The sequence below is a fragment of the Danio aesculapii genome, chromosome 20 (assembly GCF_903798145.1).
Source record: "Danio aesculapii chromosome 20, fDanAes4.1, whole genome shotgun sequence".
NCBI classification, from domain to species: domain Eukaryota; kingdom Metazoa; phylum Chordata; class Actinopteri; order Cypriniformes; family Danionidae; genus Danio; species Danio aesculapii.
In genome coordinates this window covers 24,482,065-24,495,808 of record NC_079454.1, presented here as the reverse complement: position 1 = coordinate 24,495,808, position 13,744 = coordinate 24,482,065, and the positions used below count along the sequence as shown (strand labels likewise).

At 36.4% G+C, this 13,744-nt stretch overlaps 1 protein-coding gene across 12 annotated transcripts in view; it reads right to left on the bottom strand.

The window, feature by feature from the left end:
• fryl (furry homolog, like) overlaps window positions 1-13,744 on the bottom strand; it is a 159,332-nt gene that overhangs the window by 14,245 nt on the left and 131,343 nt on the right. For 10 of the 12 annotated variants that reach the window (XM_056480793.1, XM_056480783.1, XM_056480787.1 and 7 more), the window contains 4 exons: window positions 12,935-13,135; window positions 9,785-9,967; window positions 4,289-4,671; window positions 871-1,078 (listed from right to left, as the gene is read on the bottom strand). In XM_056480793.1, the coding sequence (XP_056336768.1) occupies window positions 871-1,078; window positions 4,289-4,671; window positions 9,785-9,967; window positions 12,935-13,135 (975 nt within the window). Of the gene's footprint in view, window positions 1-870; window positions 1,079-4,288; window positions 4,672-9,313; window positions 9,424-9,784; window positions 9,968-12,934; window positions 13,136-13,744 lie in introns of those variants that run through there. The other 2 variants (XM_056480785.1, XM_056480794.1) reach the window with 2 other exon arrangements.

The following is a 13,744-nucleotide window of genomic DNA, read 5'->3' as shown; positions in this document are numbered from 1 at the left end:
GAATTGTACGATTAAGTTCTCTAAGTTTGTTATTGTGTGATGATTTTGGCTTTGAAATATTATTATTATTTGTTTGTGCGTGAATTTGATTAAAATTGGTTTTGTATATTCTGAAGTGATTTACTTGATTTATATGTTATGGAAGTTTATTTTACATTTATCACCCATTGATTGCATTGTGAAGGGTATTAATAGGTAATGTGCCTGGGCTTGGAAATTTAAGTTTGTTTGGTTTATGAGTTGAGCTTAAATGTGTTGAAGTTACATCATGTTTGCTTAGTAATTTTCTCCTTTATTAATATATTGATTTGGTCGATTAAACATTTGATTCTGGTTTAATCGATTAAATCCTATATTTGTTGAAACTTTGTTATTTTTTATTTAATGGAATTATTTGAGTAACTGTAGTGGGGTTTTCTACCCCTGGTGCCCAACCCATTTTATAAGCCAAATACCACTACAGATTAACTATTACAAGAATATATTTTACTGTACATTACTGCAGCATGAAATTTAAGGATTTATTTAATGTATGCCAAATCAAAAATAATTGCAATTCTATCGATCCATCCATGTTCTTTAAATTTAACGTTACGAAATAATACTCTAATACATTAACAAATTATAGTCAGATATTTAGATAAAAGATAAATAAAAAAGGAAGAGAATTTATCAATATATATTTATGAGAAATAGAAAACTTTTGTAACATTATAAAATTACGTACAGCAGCATGTGCTTAATTAATCTTTGCTATATGAATATGTTAATAAAAAAAAATACATCAGATTTTTGAATGGTAGTACATCCCCTAAATACCGTACATCAATATTTATGTAATTCGCAACTCAGAAGCACTCTTATTTGTACCTGGAAGAGTCGGGAGAACACATGGAAGGTGTACACAGCAGAAGACCCATCCGAGTCTGACAGCATCTGGTTGACATGACAGCGCCAGGCATCCTCCTCATCATCGTAGGCTACAGGCTGGAATGCTGCCAAAATAGCAGAGAGAAAGGGCGACGGAGGTGGCGAGGCCTGGAGTTCAGGAAACCCGTCCGTGTCGCCTTCGTCTTGACTGTAAACACAAACAGAGCAAGACTCATGCGACACAAAGCATGACATCATTCAGGAAGGAAAAACGTAAACAAAGACATGCTGTTCTTTCTCCCCAGCTCTCCCTCCTCTCTCTCACTGCAGATGCCCCGCGCTGCAGTGTTGTTACACTCCAAATCTACTGCAGAGGCATCAAAACACAAGATAAACACACACTTACAGGCCTGTCGGGCCGAAGAGCTTGATGAAGCAGACCGAGTAGAAGAATCGGAGTCCAGACGGGGAGGACATGGCCTTCATCTTCATCCTCACTAACAGCTTTTCTCCTTCCCCTCAATGTCTTCCTGCTCTGACGCTCGTTTTTTAATCGCCGTTCTCTCTGTGAGCTCTTCACCTCACGTGTTAGCCTAAATTCTCCTGCTGCGTTTGTGATGCTCTGTGTTTTTTTCTCTCTCTCTCCCTCCCCCGCTCGCTGCTGCACCGCACAAGAGCGTTTTCCACAAGCGCGGATGCTGTTAAATGGATCTGCAGAAAGTTGCCAGGAAGAGCAAGGAAAGGGCCTCGTTGTGCCGTGCATGCTCTAAAATCAAATTAGAGCCCTCTGTTGAATCACAAGACTATAATTTTTATTAATCGATCATGGACGAGCCGGACACATCAGGGGTTGATCTACAGCACTGCAGAGGAACGGTGTGTGAGAGTGCACATGTGGAAGAACGGATAAAGTGAGTTAGTGGAGGCACTTTCTGATGCGCTTAGAGGCGTATAGTGGCTGACCTTCAAAAGAAATGATGAGATCACTATTCGCAGCTTTAATAAAATGCTTCTTTATTCACTGAGAACTTAAGAGACACAATGCATTAAATGATAGTGAACTACTGAGTTAAAAATAGACTGCTGACATACTGAAGTTAACCCTTATGTACTGCTAGGGATGTTTTCATCCACTCTGAGGTGGTTTTGTGTCTTTATATGGCCATAACTTGTTCTGTGTTTCAGCTGGCAGAATGATTTTTGGTGACAAATCTTATTTTGACACACTTGAGAAAATGCTTTGAATAAAAAAACAAAAAACAACAACAACAAAAAAACAATACACTCTAGGCAAATTTACTACCCTTTTGTTATGTTAGAGATGAAAACATCCACTCAATTAAACTGCTGTAAAATGCATCAGATAATTTTTTTCATGGTTTTTTTTTTGCATAAATATGCTAATCAACCTCAGTCCTGATCAAAACTACTAAATTGTTTAGTAAATTACAGGAATTTAACTATTAGATTGCTAAATTTATAAATGATGTCACTGATTTGGTGAAAAACACACACAATATGACATTTTCAATATATAAAGTAATTGTGTACTGGATTTTTTATCACAGTCTTGGACATGTGAAACAACATTGCCTTTGTTGCATTGTTTCTGATTAATAAACACATTTCTCCCTGATTTAATGTTGGTGGCTGTACTTGCCCCATTGATTTCCATTATAACCACATTTTTTTGATTACAAAAACATGACACCATATAATTATGCATTTTGATTGTTGGTGGTTTTCCATTGGGAAGAGGTAAATTTATTTATTTTTACTGTTGATCACCAGTTCGCATTATTAAGCCTTAAGATAGATGTGTGCAAAAATGCTTAGTATCTGGATTTTATATAACAGCAAATTAAAGTGTGTGTATGTATGTCTGTAAGAGTGTCCTTTGCGCACTTGCCTTGATGTGTCTGAGAAAATCAAAATATGCATCGCAGCCCTCAGAACTACACGGAGTAAATAAAAACAAAGACTGTGTATTTATGCACCTTCAAATGTGGTTAGAATGGAAGTCAATGAGGCAAAAACAGCCACCAACAGTAAATTGGGGAGAAAAAATGAAAATCTAACAACAGCATCAAAGTCAGTGTTGTTACTAATCATTCACATGTCCAAGACTGTGATAAAAGGTTAAAAAAAATCCAGTCCACAAGTACTTTTTATATTGAAAATTCATCATTTTGTGTTTTTTCACCAAATTAGTGATATCATTTGTGAACTTGGCAATTAAAGAGTCAATATCCTGTAATTTTCTAAACAATTTAGTAGTTTTGATTTATGACAAACATTTAAAACAATATTTATGAGATGCATTTTACAACAGTTTAATTAAGTGGATGTTTTATCCCTAACATAACAAAAGGCTAGTAAATTTGAACAGTGCACAAGGTTAAGGTCTCAGATAATCTGATGAAAAGTTGAATGGAATAAATGCTTGTAATAAAGGTCCAAAATGTTTGTTTTTTTTTAAATAGAAACAACTGCAAAAGATTTCAACATTGCTTGCAGTGAATAATATATTTCTACATATATTTAAAAACAATAGCATGCTGATAGTTTCTGTATATGAATCACCATTCAAATGTTGAAGTTAGATTTGGTTTTTGAATGAAAGTAATATATTTACATTTTCTCCAAAGTTCAGTTAAACAAAAATCACAGTAAAGAGTTAAGACGATGCTAATGTTATAAATTATATCTATTATAAATAAGCACTGTTCTAGTACTCTCTATTTATTAAAATTATTTATTACAACGTTTACATTTTTGTATTTAATTATAAAACCAAACTGTTATTTTAAACTTTTAGACTATTTCACTCAAAAGTATTGCTTTAATTGTATTTTTTGTCTAATAACCGCAGCTTTAATTAACATAAGAGATGTAATTTCTTTTATATCTCATATATAAACCTTGGAAGTAGATTTTAAAACATCTGCCTGAAAACAAAGTCTTCATGATACCGAACCGCTTACGGAAGTAGAAAGCTGTTATACGTTTACAACTATGTCAATAAGCACTTATTAGGATCAAATAAAAACTTTTTTCAAAGTACTAATTAGAGTAGCTAACATTAAAGAGGATCAAAAGATCATTAAAGTTATCCCAAAACAAAAATGGTTGTTGCTTTAGGTTTCAGGATTTCTTTGATGATATTGATCAACTTTAAATGTCAACTACTATATATAATTTCAAATTTCAGGATTCTCAATGGATGTTATTTTTTTTGTGAGAAGACAAGCAAGTGTTCGGATCAATGTTTTTAGGCTTCATTTTGGCTTCGATGCTGCCTTTAAAGGGCGTTATGTTTATAGGCAGCACACAACAACAACAGTGCTTTTGAAACAGAACCCATTATTGAGTCAAATATCCACCCCAAGCATTACCGCCACAGAAATCATAGACCAACCTGGATAGTCCATAAAAATCTGCCTCCTCTTCCTCGCACCGATCATCCAGCTCTTTCAAAGCCAGCGTCACGTCATCCTCACAGACTGAATCAGGGGCCGAGTCCAAAACCAGCGGCAGGACGGTCTCCTCCTCACACATGGAGTCTAATCTGGTGTCTATGATGGAGGGTGTAATCCCTGGTTCGTCATCAAAGAGGGACCCAGGCGGGCTGTCCATGGCCGGTGGAGGCGGTGGGGCTGGATCCAGGTCGTCTGTGGGGTCCTGGGAGTCATGTAAGTCACAGAGCTCGGGGGGGTCTGAGGGCAGAGGAGGGGCACTGCCAAACCCTGTATCCTCACTGACACTGCTGCTTAATTCATCCCCAGCTGTTACACTGGCATCCTGCAAACAGGAATGATAAAGAAAGAAATAATAATAAAACAGGAGCAGAATGTATTTTAGGTCAAGCTCTTTTGAATGCTTGTTTTTATTAGGGATGCATGATATTAGAACGATATTAATGACGTATCTCTGTAACGACGAATGACGTATCTTTGTAAACCAGTAGCGTTCAGCTGCGCATGTGGCTTCACCTTTTGGTACCCTTTCTCGTGTTTGGTACCCTTTCGAAAGGGTGCCGAAAAAGTGGTACGGTACGGCTCGGTACGCTTTTTGACAGTGGAAACGGCCATAAAAGCGTACCAAACCGTACCGTACCGTACCACTTGGTGGAAACGAGCCATTAGACAAGCAAAATGAACGCAAAATACAAAGAAGTTACATAATAAAGTTGTTCTGAATCTTCGACTAAAAGGAGACTCTTGGATTATGAGAGGCTAACAGTTAGGGATGCAAAAATATGTTATATCTTATAATATAGCATTTTACTAGAAAAATTCTGTTTTTAATCAACTGTTTTATTTTTCTCGTTTTTTTAAATCAAGATATTTTTAGATAGAATGAATTAAGTTCAATCTAAAAAAAAAAAAACTGTCAAAGTGCAAACATTTAGTCTTTAAAACTCTATGAATGAGTGAAAACCTCAGCAGATATTCTGACTCTGATTGGCTGTTTTCATTTTCCTCTAGTCTTGACTCCCACCATAATTATTTATTTTCAGCTCTGGGTTTGTCTTTTGGTGGCCCCAGCCAATAATGACAAAAGCAACTGCTGGGGAGGTGGGGATACAGATAGTAAGGCCCCATCTGATTGGTCATATTTAGATAAACAAATGCATAAAAAAATGTTTATCAAGTCTATCATACGGATATTGTATATACTATTATCGCAATAACAATACTTTTGCAAGATATTGTGCAGCCCTACTATCAATCAACTCAATTTCTGCTGTAACACTTTTTCGTTACAATATTTCCCCAAGTTACCTCCACTGGAACCTGGTGGTGCCATGTTAGAGTGATCAAAATTTAGGTGAAATACCAAAAATTGAAGTTAGTTTGAAATAGGAAATTAAGCATTATTTAGCAGCAAAATCACAAGTCTGATTAGATATATAGTGAACAAAAATAATGACCCTTGTAAATGAGAAATTTTCCATAAAACACAAACAAAAAGAATTGTTAAAATATGGTTATCAGCATTGGCTATTGGTTAAAATGAAAGAATTATCTTTCTGATCAGAAACTTATTATATACATTTATATGCAAAAAATCCAATATCATGCATCACTAACACCAACTCACTATCAAGCATTTTTTCATGCAATAAGCACCAAGCAGAGCCACTGTTATATAAGAACTCTCCAGAGTTGTGCTGCAGAAACAGACATTTACTTGAGTTCAAACCCAGGGTGGGCAGCATGAACATTGCACTTCGAATGAACATCACCAAGGGACCCTTAAGCGTCGCCACTCACAAAATGGCTTTGCGACACACATTTAGCGCTTCAATTAGGAAAGCAGAGAGGATCAATACTGTTATGAGGCTAATCTTTCACCACTGACTTACGATGCAAATGTGACCCGCCCAGGAATAAAACTATGACATCAGAGGATCTATATTAAATGGTCCACTGTAACTCCATTCATAAATCACACCAAGCACCGAGCTAAATAGCAGCTGACTATAAAATCAATCAAACATCTTTACCCCAAGCCGCATAACATGTCGAACAATCAGGACTGCATAGATACTTACAGAAGTCTTCAATTTTAATGCAATTCACAATGTAGTGAATGATTATTTATGATATTTACTTAATTACAAAAGGTGTATGAAAGTAGCTATGGTTTGATTATAGTAAAAGTGTAGTAACCATGTTTTTTGTCATGTAGATTACCATTTGTATAACCACTGTTTTGCAACAAATACTATGATTACTGTTGCAAAACCATGCAAAAAAAGTTTTATTGGTTCATTTTTTGAACAATGATTAAATTTAATTAACATAATTAGCCCATGGATTTGAAATTTTTTTTTGGAAGATGTCTTATACAGACATGTATGTCTTAAGCCGCGGTCACACTGCACATTTCGCCCCATAGACTTCCATTCGTACGCATGTGAATGGGGCAGACCGAAAACGTAAGCTTGTGCGACAAGTTGCGCAGTTTGCTGCGTTTGAAAGTTTAAGCTTGGTGAACTCTGATCTGCAAAATGGCATCATGGGATTGCTTTAGACCAATATAATATCAAAACATGTAAAGAAATGTAAAATATGGACTTACATCACTTAAATCAACATTTAATCGTATTGTTTTATCCCTTTTCGAAACGTCGTATGACAGAACTTTGCAAGCACAAACTCTAGTGTGAATGCGACTTTATACAGTGTGGACAATGGCTGATATGAAGCCAAAATTAATTAGTTCATATGTAACTTTATAAATGTGCAGTTTAGTAAATAAACATGCAGTAAAAACATCTAAAATGACCAAATTAATAAATACTTTGAGAACAAATCAACACGCATTTGTCATTTTGCCTTTTTAAACAGAAAGGTAAGATATAGAACTCATATTTTGTTTCATATTTTTGCCTAATCATTTTTATTAAATGTGCATCCATTCAAGCATTGTGCAAACGGCAACAAAGTCACATGATGTCCAGATCTCTGATGGACGATTTGTCATCAAGACAAATTCCAGCACACAGCATGACTGATGGTAAAGCATTCCTGGGAACAAAATGCTCCATCTCAGACTCATGTTTTATTCAAACCTACTTAAAGGAGACAAGCGAGCAAAAAAATAAATAAAAAAAGAAACAACCTAATTGAACGAACTTGAGATTCCTTTTTTCCTCCTCCTCCTATTTATGAGTGCAATGCATTAAAAGAAGGAAGGGTGGCGTGGAGCCAGTATTACAGAAAGCTTTTAGGCGTTCTTGGCTGTGGTGGCCAAGCAGATGAGTAAGGCCATCAGTGGTTTTATCTGGACTCATTAAGCTAAGAGCTGGAGAATGACAGACCAGATGCCCTTGAACTGATATTGAGGTATGACTGGACTCAGCTGCTCTTGGCTGGACGGAGTAAGCATTGATCAAAAGTTGTTCATTCATTAACATCAACAAGCGGAGTTTTCTGCTAAGAACTGGGACATACACAGCTTCATGTTGACTGAAGATCAGCTCAACGGTGATAGTTTTATGCATGAAGACTGACCTGTTTAATTGTTATAGAAATATCACGTCAGATGGCAGATCTGGGTTTGCCATTTAAACATCAACAGATTTCAGCAGTTAGTTGAGTGTTAGTAATAAAGCCTGTAAGCAGTCTTTAATGTTCTCTCGGTCAGGCAGTACATCTGTTTTTAATGGATTAGAATGGGACATTCTTTAATTTATAGGGATATTTCACCCATCCCAAAAAAAAAAATAAAAAAAAAATCATTTTGTCATCATTTTCACCTTTACGACTTTAAAAAAGGCATGCCGCTGAAACAAAAAGCAGACATATACATATGTATACTGCTCTCTGGCCCCGAGTTATCAATCTTCAAGACTAACACTAAAAAAGGTCTAAACAATTTATCCAAAGCACTCATGCAATACATTTATGATGTCTTCTGAAGTCTTTGTGTTTCAAACAAATCCAAATGTAGTTATTTAATTAAAGTAAAACACTAAATAAAAGAAAATATAATAAAATAAACAAAAATAATAATAAAACAGACATTTGACCTACATAAAAATTCATAAAAAGAAAAATATGAAAAACTTCATAAAGTAGCAGAAATATGTTTAATGTACCACAATTAAAACACTAACAAAAATTGAACTGAATTAATAACAAAAATTGAAATTCACCAAAAAGTTTTAAACAAATAAAAAACACAAAATATTGTTAAAATTAAAGAGAAACCTAAAAATAAGCTAATTACAAAATATTCTAAATGCTTTAATTAAATTAACGTTTTAAAAAATTAACTTTTAATTAGTCAGTTTTGGAGCTTGACAGCACATGGACACTTTGCTTCCATTTAATGAAAAAAATAATAAACACCCTCATTTGTGTTTCAATGAAATAATGGCAACACCTGGATGAATGACTCCTATAACAGGGCTTTAAAAACGATATCAACATACATGAGTTTCTAAAGCTATCTTCTCTGTTTAAGCGCATCCCTAATTGTATATTCAGACAATCTCTATGACCTTGAAGATGCTATCTAGAGTAAGGCTGATGGCTGGAAAACAGACATTTGATAAATATTGCTAAAACCAGTTGATGAAAAACAGCCAGGGATGATGCAATACAAAAGACCAAAGTGAACAAAATGTGCACTCATGTTTGAGGATACGGTCTTTAAGGTCATTTACTCGCCCTCTACTTGTTCTACAGCAGTTTGTTTGTATTCTATTCTGCTGAACACTGAAGAAAATATTTTTAAGAGTAATGGAAACAGGTAGTCTTTGACTTCCATCGTATTTTTTGGATGTCAATGGTAGCCAGTTTGAAAAATTCCTCATAATATTTTTTCAGTGTTCAACGGAATAAAAAAAACACCTGGAGGGCGAGTAAACGATCATGGTCATCTGTTGTAAAGCTCATAGAGTGGTGGGATATTTTTCACTAATACTCACGATGAGATCGCAGATCCGTGGAGAGCAGTGTGTGGTCTTCCTCAGAGCCTAACGTGTGTGTTTTTCAACCTTTCTGGGACCGAATTTGAGGTAGTTCTAGCACAGCAGGCCTGAGGTGTATGTTTGTCCCTGATGAAAATCTCTCCCCCAATCACACATCAAGCAGGCAAGCAAGCCCCACCCTCGAAATAATCAATCATTATCCAATGTCCCATAAAGCAACACCCAGTGCAAGAAAAAGACAACATGCGCCAGCAATTTGGCAGAGAAAACAAAGAGCCAAATATTTCAAATCGCAACACATTTTGGTAACACTCTAGCAGCATTAAAAGCTTGACATCGCTGAACGATAAGGGGAATTTGATAGGTAAGAAAACAGCACCAGGTAACGTCACAAAAGAGCGAAATGCAAATTGGCTAAATAGCACCCGTGCACCATAATTTATTATTAAGACTCCTGATTGATCCCACCTCAGGCAACTGGCTGCTATTGCTGTCAGAGCGGGCAGTGTCGTGGGCGGGGCTATCTGGGCGGTGCAGCAGTGGGGTGGGCGTGGCCTCTTCTGTCAGGACACTACTGGAAGACTCTTGCGACTGCTGTAGGGAATCCATGTGATTGGATATGGCATCGTCGGTTGCAGAATCACTGTTAAGCTGTGTGGGAAGGAAAATAAATTCAATATTTAGTTTTGGAAAAAAAACGCTGCATCACTAAGTGTTATTCTGCATGCGTGCTTAATAGATCTATGAAAAGCATTTCAAATATTTCATTCATCTTATGTCATGCGGCATGCTGAAAAAATTACGTGAGGCTGGCAAAACCAATTACATTCAACTTTGTCTTATTCAAACAGTGTAGAAAAAATGTCAAATAAAGTCAGGAAAGGAAAGATGACATTCACTCAGCAGCATATTAGGATCTTTAGCTCTGCTTAGTAGCTCATCATGCCCCATAGCAAGCAAAAGGGTGAAAATATAGAAATCTAGGAGACGTTTGAAGAAAAAAAATAATAAAGTCTGCATCTGAACAATCATGCAGAAAAACGTTTTGAATGATAATGAGAAGGCCCACAAGGGATATGGTTTTTTAATATTGTGCTCACTTTTCTGGGAAATTAAACCTGTTAAAATGTAGGGATGCACAGATATTGATTTTTAGGCCGATATCGATAACCGATACCCCTTAAGATTTGGAAACTGATAACCGATATACTATAGCCGATAAATATAAATATTTCAAAAAGTTATATTTTTATACAGTGAACAACTGATTTTATTTAAAAAAAACTTCAGGTTTGAACTGCTCTTATGAACTGAATAGCCCACTCAAAGCAAAAAAATAAACAATAATTTCAAAATTGCAAGGTGATTATCTACATTATTGCAAGGTGATTATATGTTCATGATTTAACATAAACCAGCATGCCAAAAATTTCCTTTTCTTCGCATAGCAAAATAAGATGTAACTTGACTGTTGCATAAAAACAATAGGTTAAATAAAAAAATGGGATTTAATTACAAAACAAGTAAAATAAATATATTTAAAATAAAAGTAAAACGAAAGAACTAAGAACTGAAACCAGCTCAAATGTTCTTGAATAAAATTTGTTACAGTAATGTACATATGTAAGAATATGTAATGTCCAAAAAAGTGTTTTGAGAGGTGTTTTGGCAGTAGCCACCATACAAGAGAAAAGCTAAACACGGATAGTATTCATTTATTAAATGCGACATAAATTCGTCCCATTTGGCATTTTAGATTTTTTTTGAACACATGTAGATGCTGCTTGTCATTCAGACAACGCTTCTATGTTCGTTCTTGCTGTCAATTGCGGGAAAAATGATTGATGAAAGGTTTATGATAAATGGCGGTGAGTTTGAAAGTGTAACTGCAGGTGCGGTATGATGCGCGTACACACGAAGCGGAGTCAGATTTGTTCTCGGAGTCAGATTTTGATACAACACCTGAGCACATTAAGCACAGATGACTTTATGACAAACAGTGCATAATATAAAGACAAAATGTGGCGGCGGTTAAGAACCCCTATGTTGGATTCAGTGACTGGCACTTGTCTCCCCTGCTGCTGTTTGAGGTGCTGTGAAGGCTATGTTGGATCACTGTGTGTGTACGTGCGTAAATATGCGCTTGTTATAATCATTATAAATATTCTGATCAACCTGAAAACAATCTTACATCAACTACACTTAGCAAGCAGAGCGTTGATAATAACAAATAATCATATTAGATTATAAACAACCCAACGTTGGCGCCAATAGCCTAGTGGTTAAGTGCGCCAACATATAGCACCATGGTGCTCACGGCGACCCGAGTTCGATTCCCAGCTCGAGGTCCTTTGCCGACCCTTCCCCTCTCTCTGCTCCCAACTATTTTCTGTCAATTCTCTGCACTATTCTATCCATTAAAGGTTAAAAAAAACCCTATAAAAAAATAATAATTATAAACAACCCAACGAGATGCTATTATGTTTACACATGTAATATTTTTCCTGAGGCGATTTAAACCAAAATAAACGATGACACTCTATCAAACATAGCTACAATGATAAGGAATAAGGTTATTTACTGAGTTTATTAATGCACAGCAATACCACACAAAGAAAGGACGAACTTTGAAGGAATAAACAATGTGAGGTAAGCTCCATTATAGTGCACTGGACAAGTCTGAACAAGTTAAACCCACGCATGCACGAGGCAGGCAGTTCTGTACAATTACATAACCTATCGGCTTAAAGATATCAGCCTAATTTTGACATCGGACCGTTAACGATAACATTAAAAATAGCATTTAGCGACCGATAACAATATGGGCTGCAGATATTTCGTGCATCCCTATTAAAATGTGGTAAATTAATGCTGGATATCAGTACTATAGTAGTTAGTACAATATAGAACAGCTTTGTCAACATTAAGTTACACATTATAAACATTGAGTAATACGTTTCTCAAAAATGTGTATAAAAATGATTTGAAATATCCTTTACAAAAAAAATCAAAACCTTATACAACTTTCTAGGTTGTGTATACCTAGAAAGTTGTGTAAGGTGTTGATTTTTTTTGTCTCACACTAGAATAAAAATCTATTAGTGTTCTTGTTTTTAAGCTATAAGTATGATCAAATTGTGACATGTAGGAATGACCAAAGTTTCTAACTTGTACCAATTATGCAGAATTGTGTTTGTGTGCAGATTCTGTGTGGGCCTTCTAGTTAGATCATGCATCAAGTGTCTGAACGGTTACATCAAAGGTTAAGAATGCAAGGCAGCTCAACCCTTGCACTTAAGCTACTCTGAATGACTAACAAATCACTAAAAGAAAGAATAATGGTCCCCATCACCTTACTTACCCCAAAAAACAAATAATAGAGAGAATTCAATATAGAATTAAAAGTCAGAGAGGGGCTCTGAAGTACTAAAAATCAATAGTTTGCTTGGCTGGGCGGCAGGGAGAGTGTCTTTAGACACTGGAAATGCGGGTTATGCAGAAAGCAAGCGTCTAACCCCGCCTAAGTAGGCCGCAGCAGCATCTAAGCCCAATTTGCCGCACAGACACACCATGCCGGTGCCCCCTATGTGAAGGGGGCCCAGAGGAGAGGGGACTTACGAGGTTGGAGCGGGTGAGAATCTGGCTAGCGCTCAGTACCTCCTCCTCAGATGACTCATCGGTGTCCTCCGGCTGGATGAGACTGGGCGTGCTGCCCGAATACTGGCAGTCCTGCAAAGATGGGGTGTCACCGTCACCTTTGTCAATGCTGTCCAGAGAGCGACGCCGCACACCCCAGTTGAAGTTGTCCATGCTCTCCCCCTGCAGGAAAAACAGGAGAAAGCAAATAAGAGCGAAGCAGATGAGCGATGCACTGAACGCTGAATGAATTTTACAGAAAGAAGATACAAATTTAAAATGACTACGTGAAACACAGTACATTACGCACAACCACAGAGCACAATGGGGTTGAGGAAGATGGAGAACGTCACAACAATGCTTTACATTCTAATTGGAATGAAAATAAATCATTTACGCATTCATGTATTTCGCTACAATTGCAAAAACAAATCTTTGCTAAAAGAAAGCAAATTTTCAAAAGAATAAAAAGGCCTATAATTTATCCACTTGTCAGGTCTAATGTCACGCATCACCGTTTCCAGGCCCGACTTAGATCCCAAAAGCAAAAACCAAACTAATATACACAATAATATCCATGCTAATATACAGGGGTGCACATAACTAGTATGCAGGTGCTTGATGAAGCAAATGCAGGCCAGAAATGGTGCTAGAGAAGCACTTTTGATGCATGATTTTATTTGTTTTGATGCAATTCAAGGGACGTTTGACATGGTACATAAGCTTGCTTGTGGTTTGGAGAAAGAATATAAAATAAAGTTGGTTTCTATTGTTCACACAAACTCCAGGAAG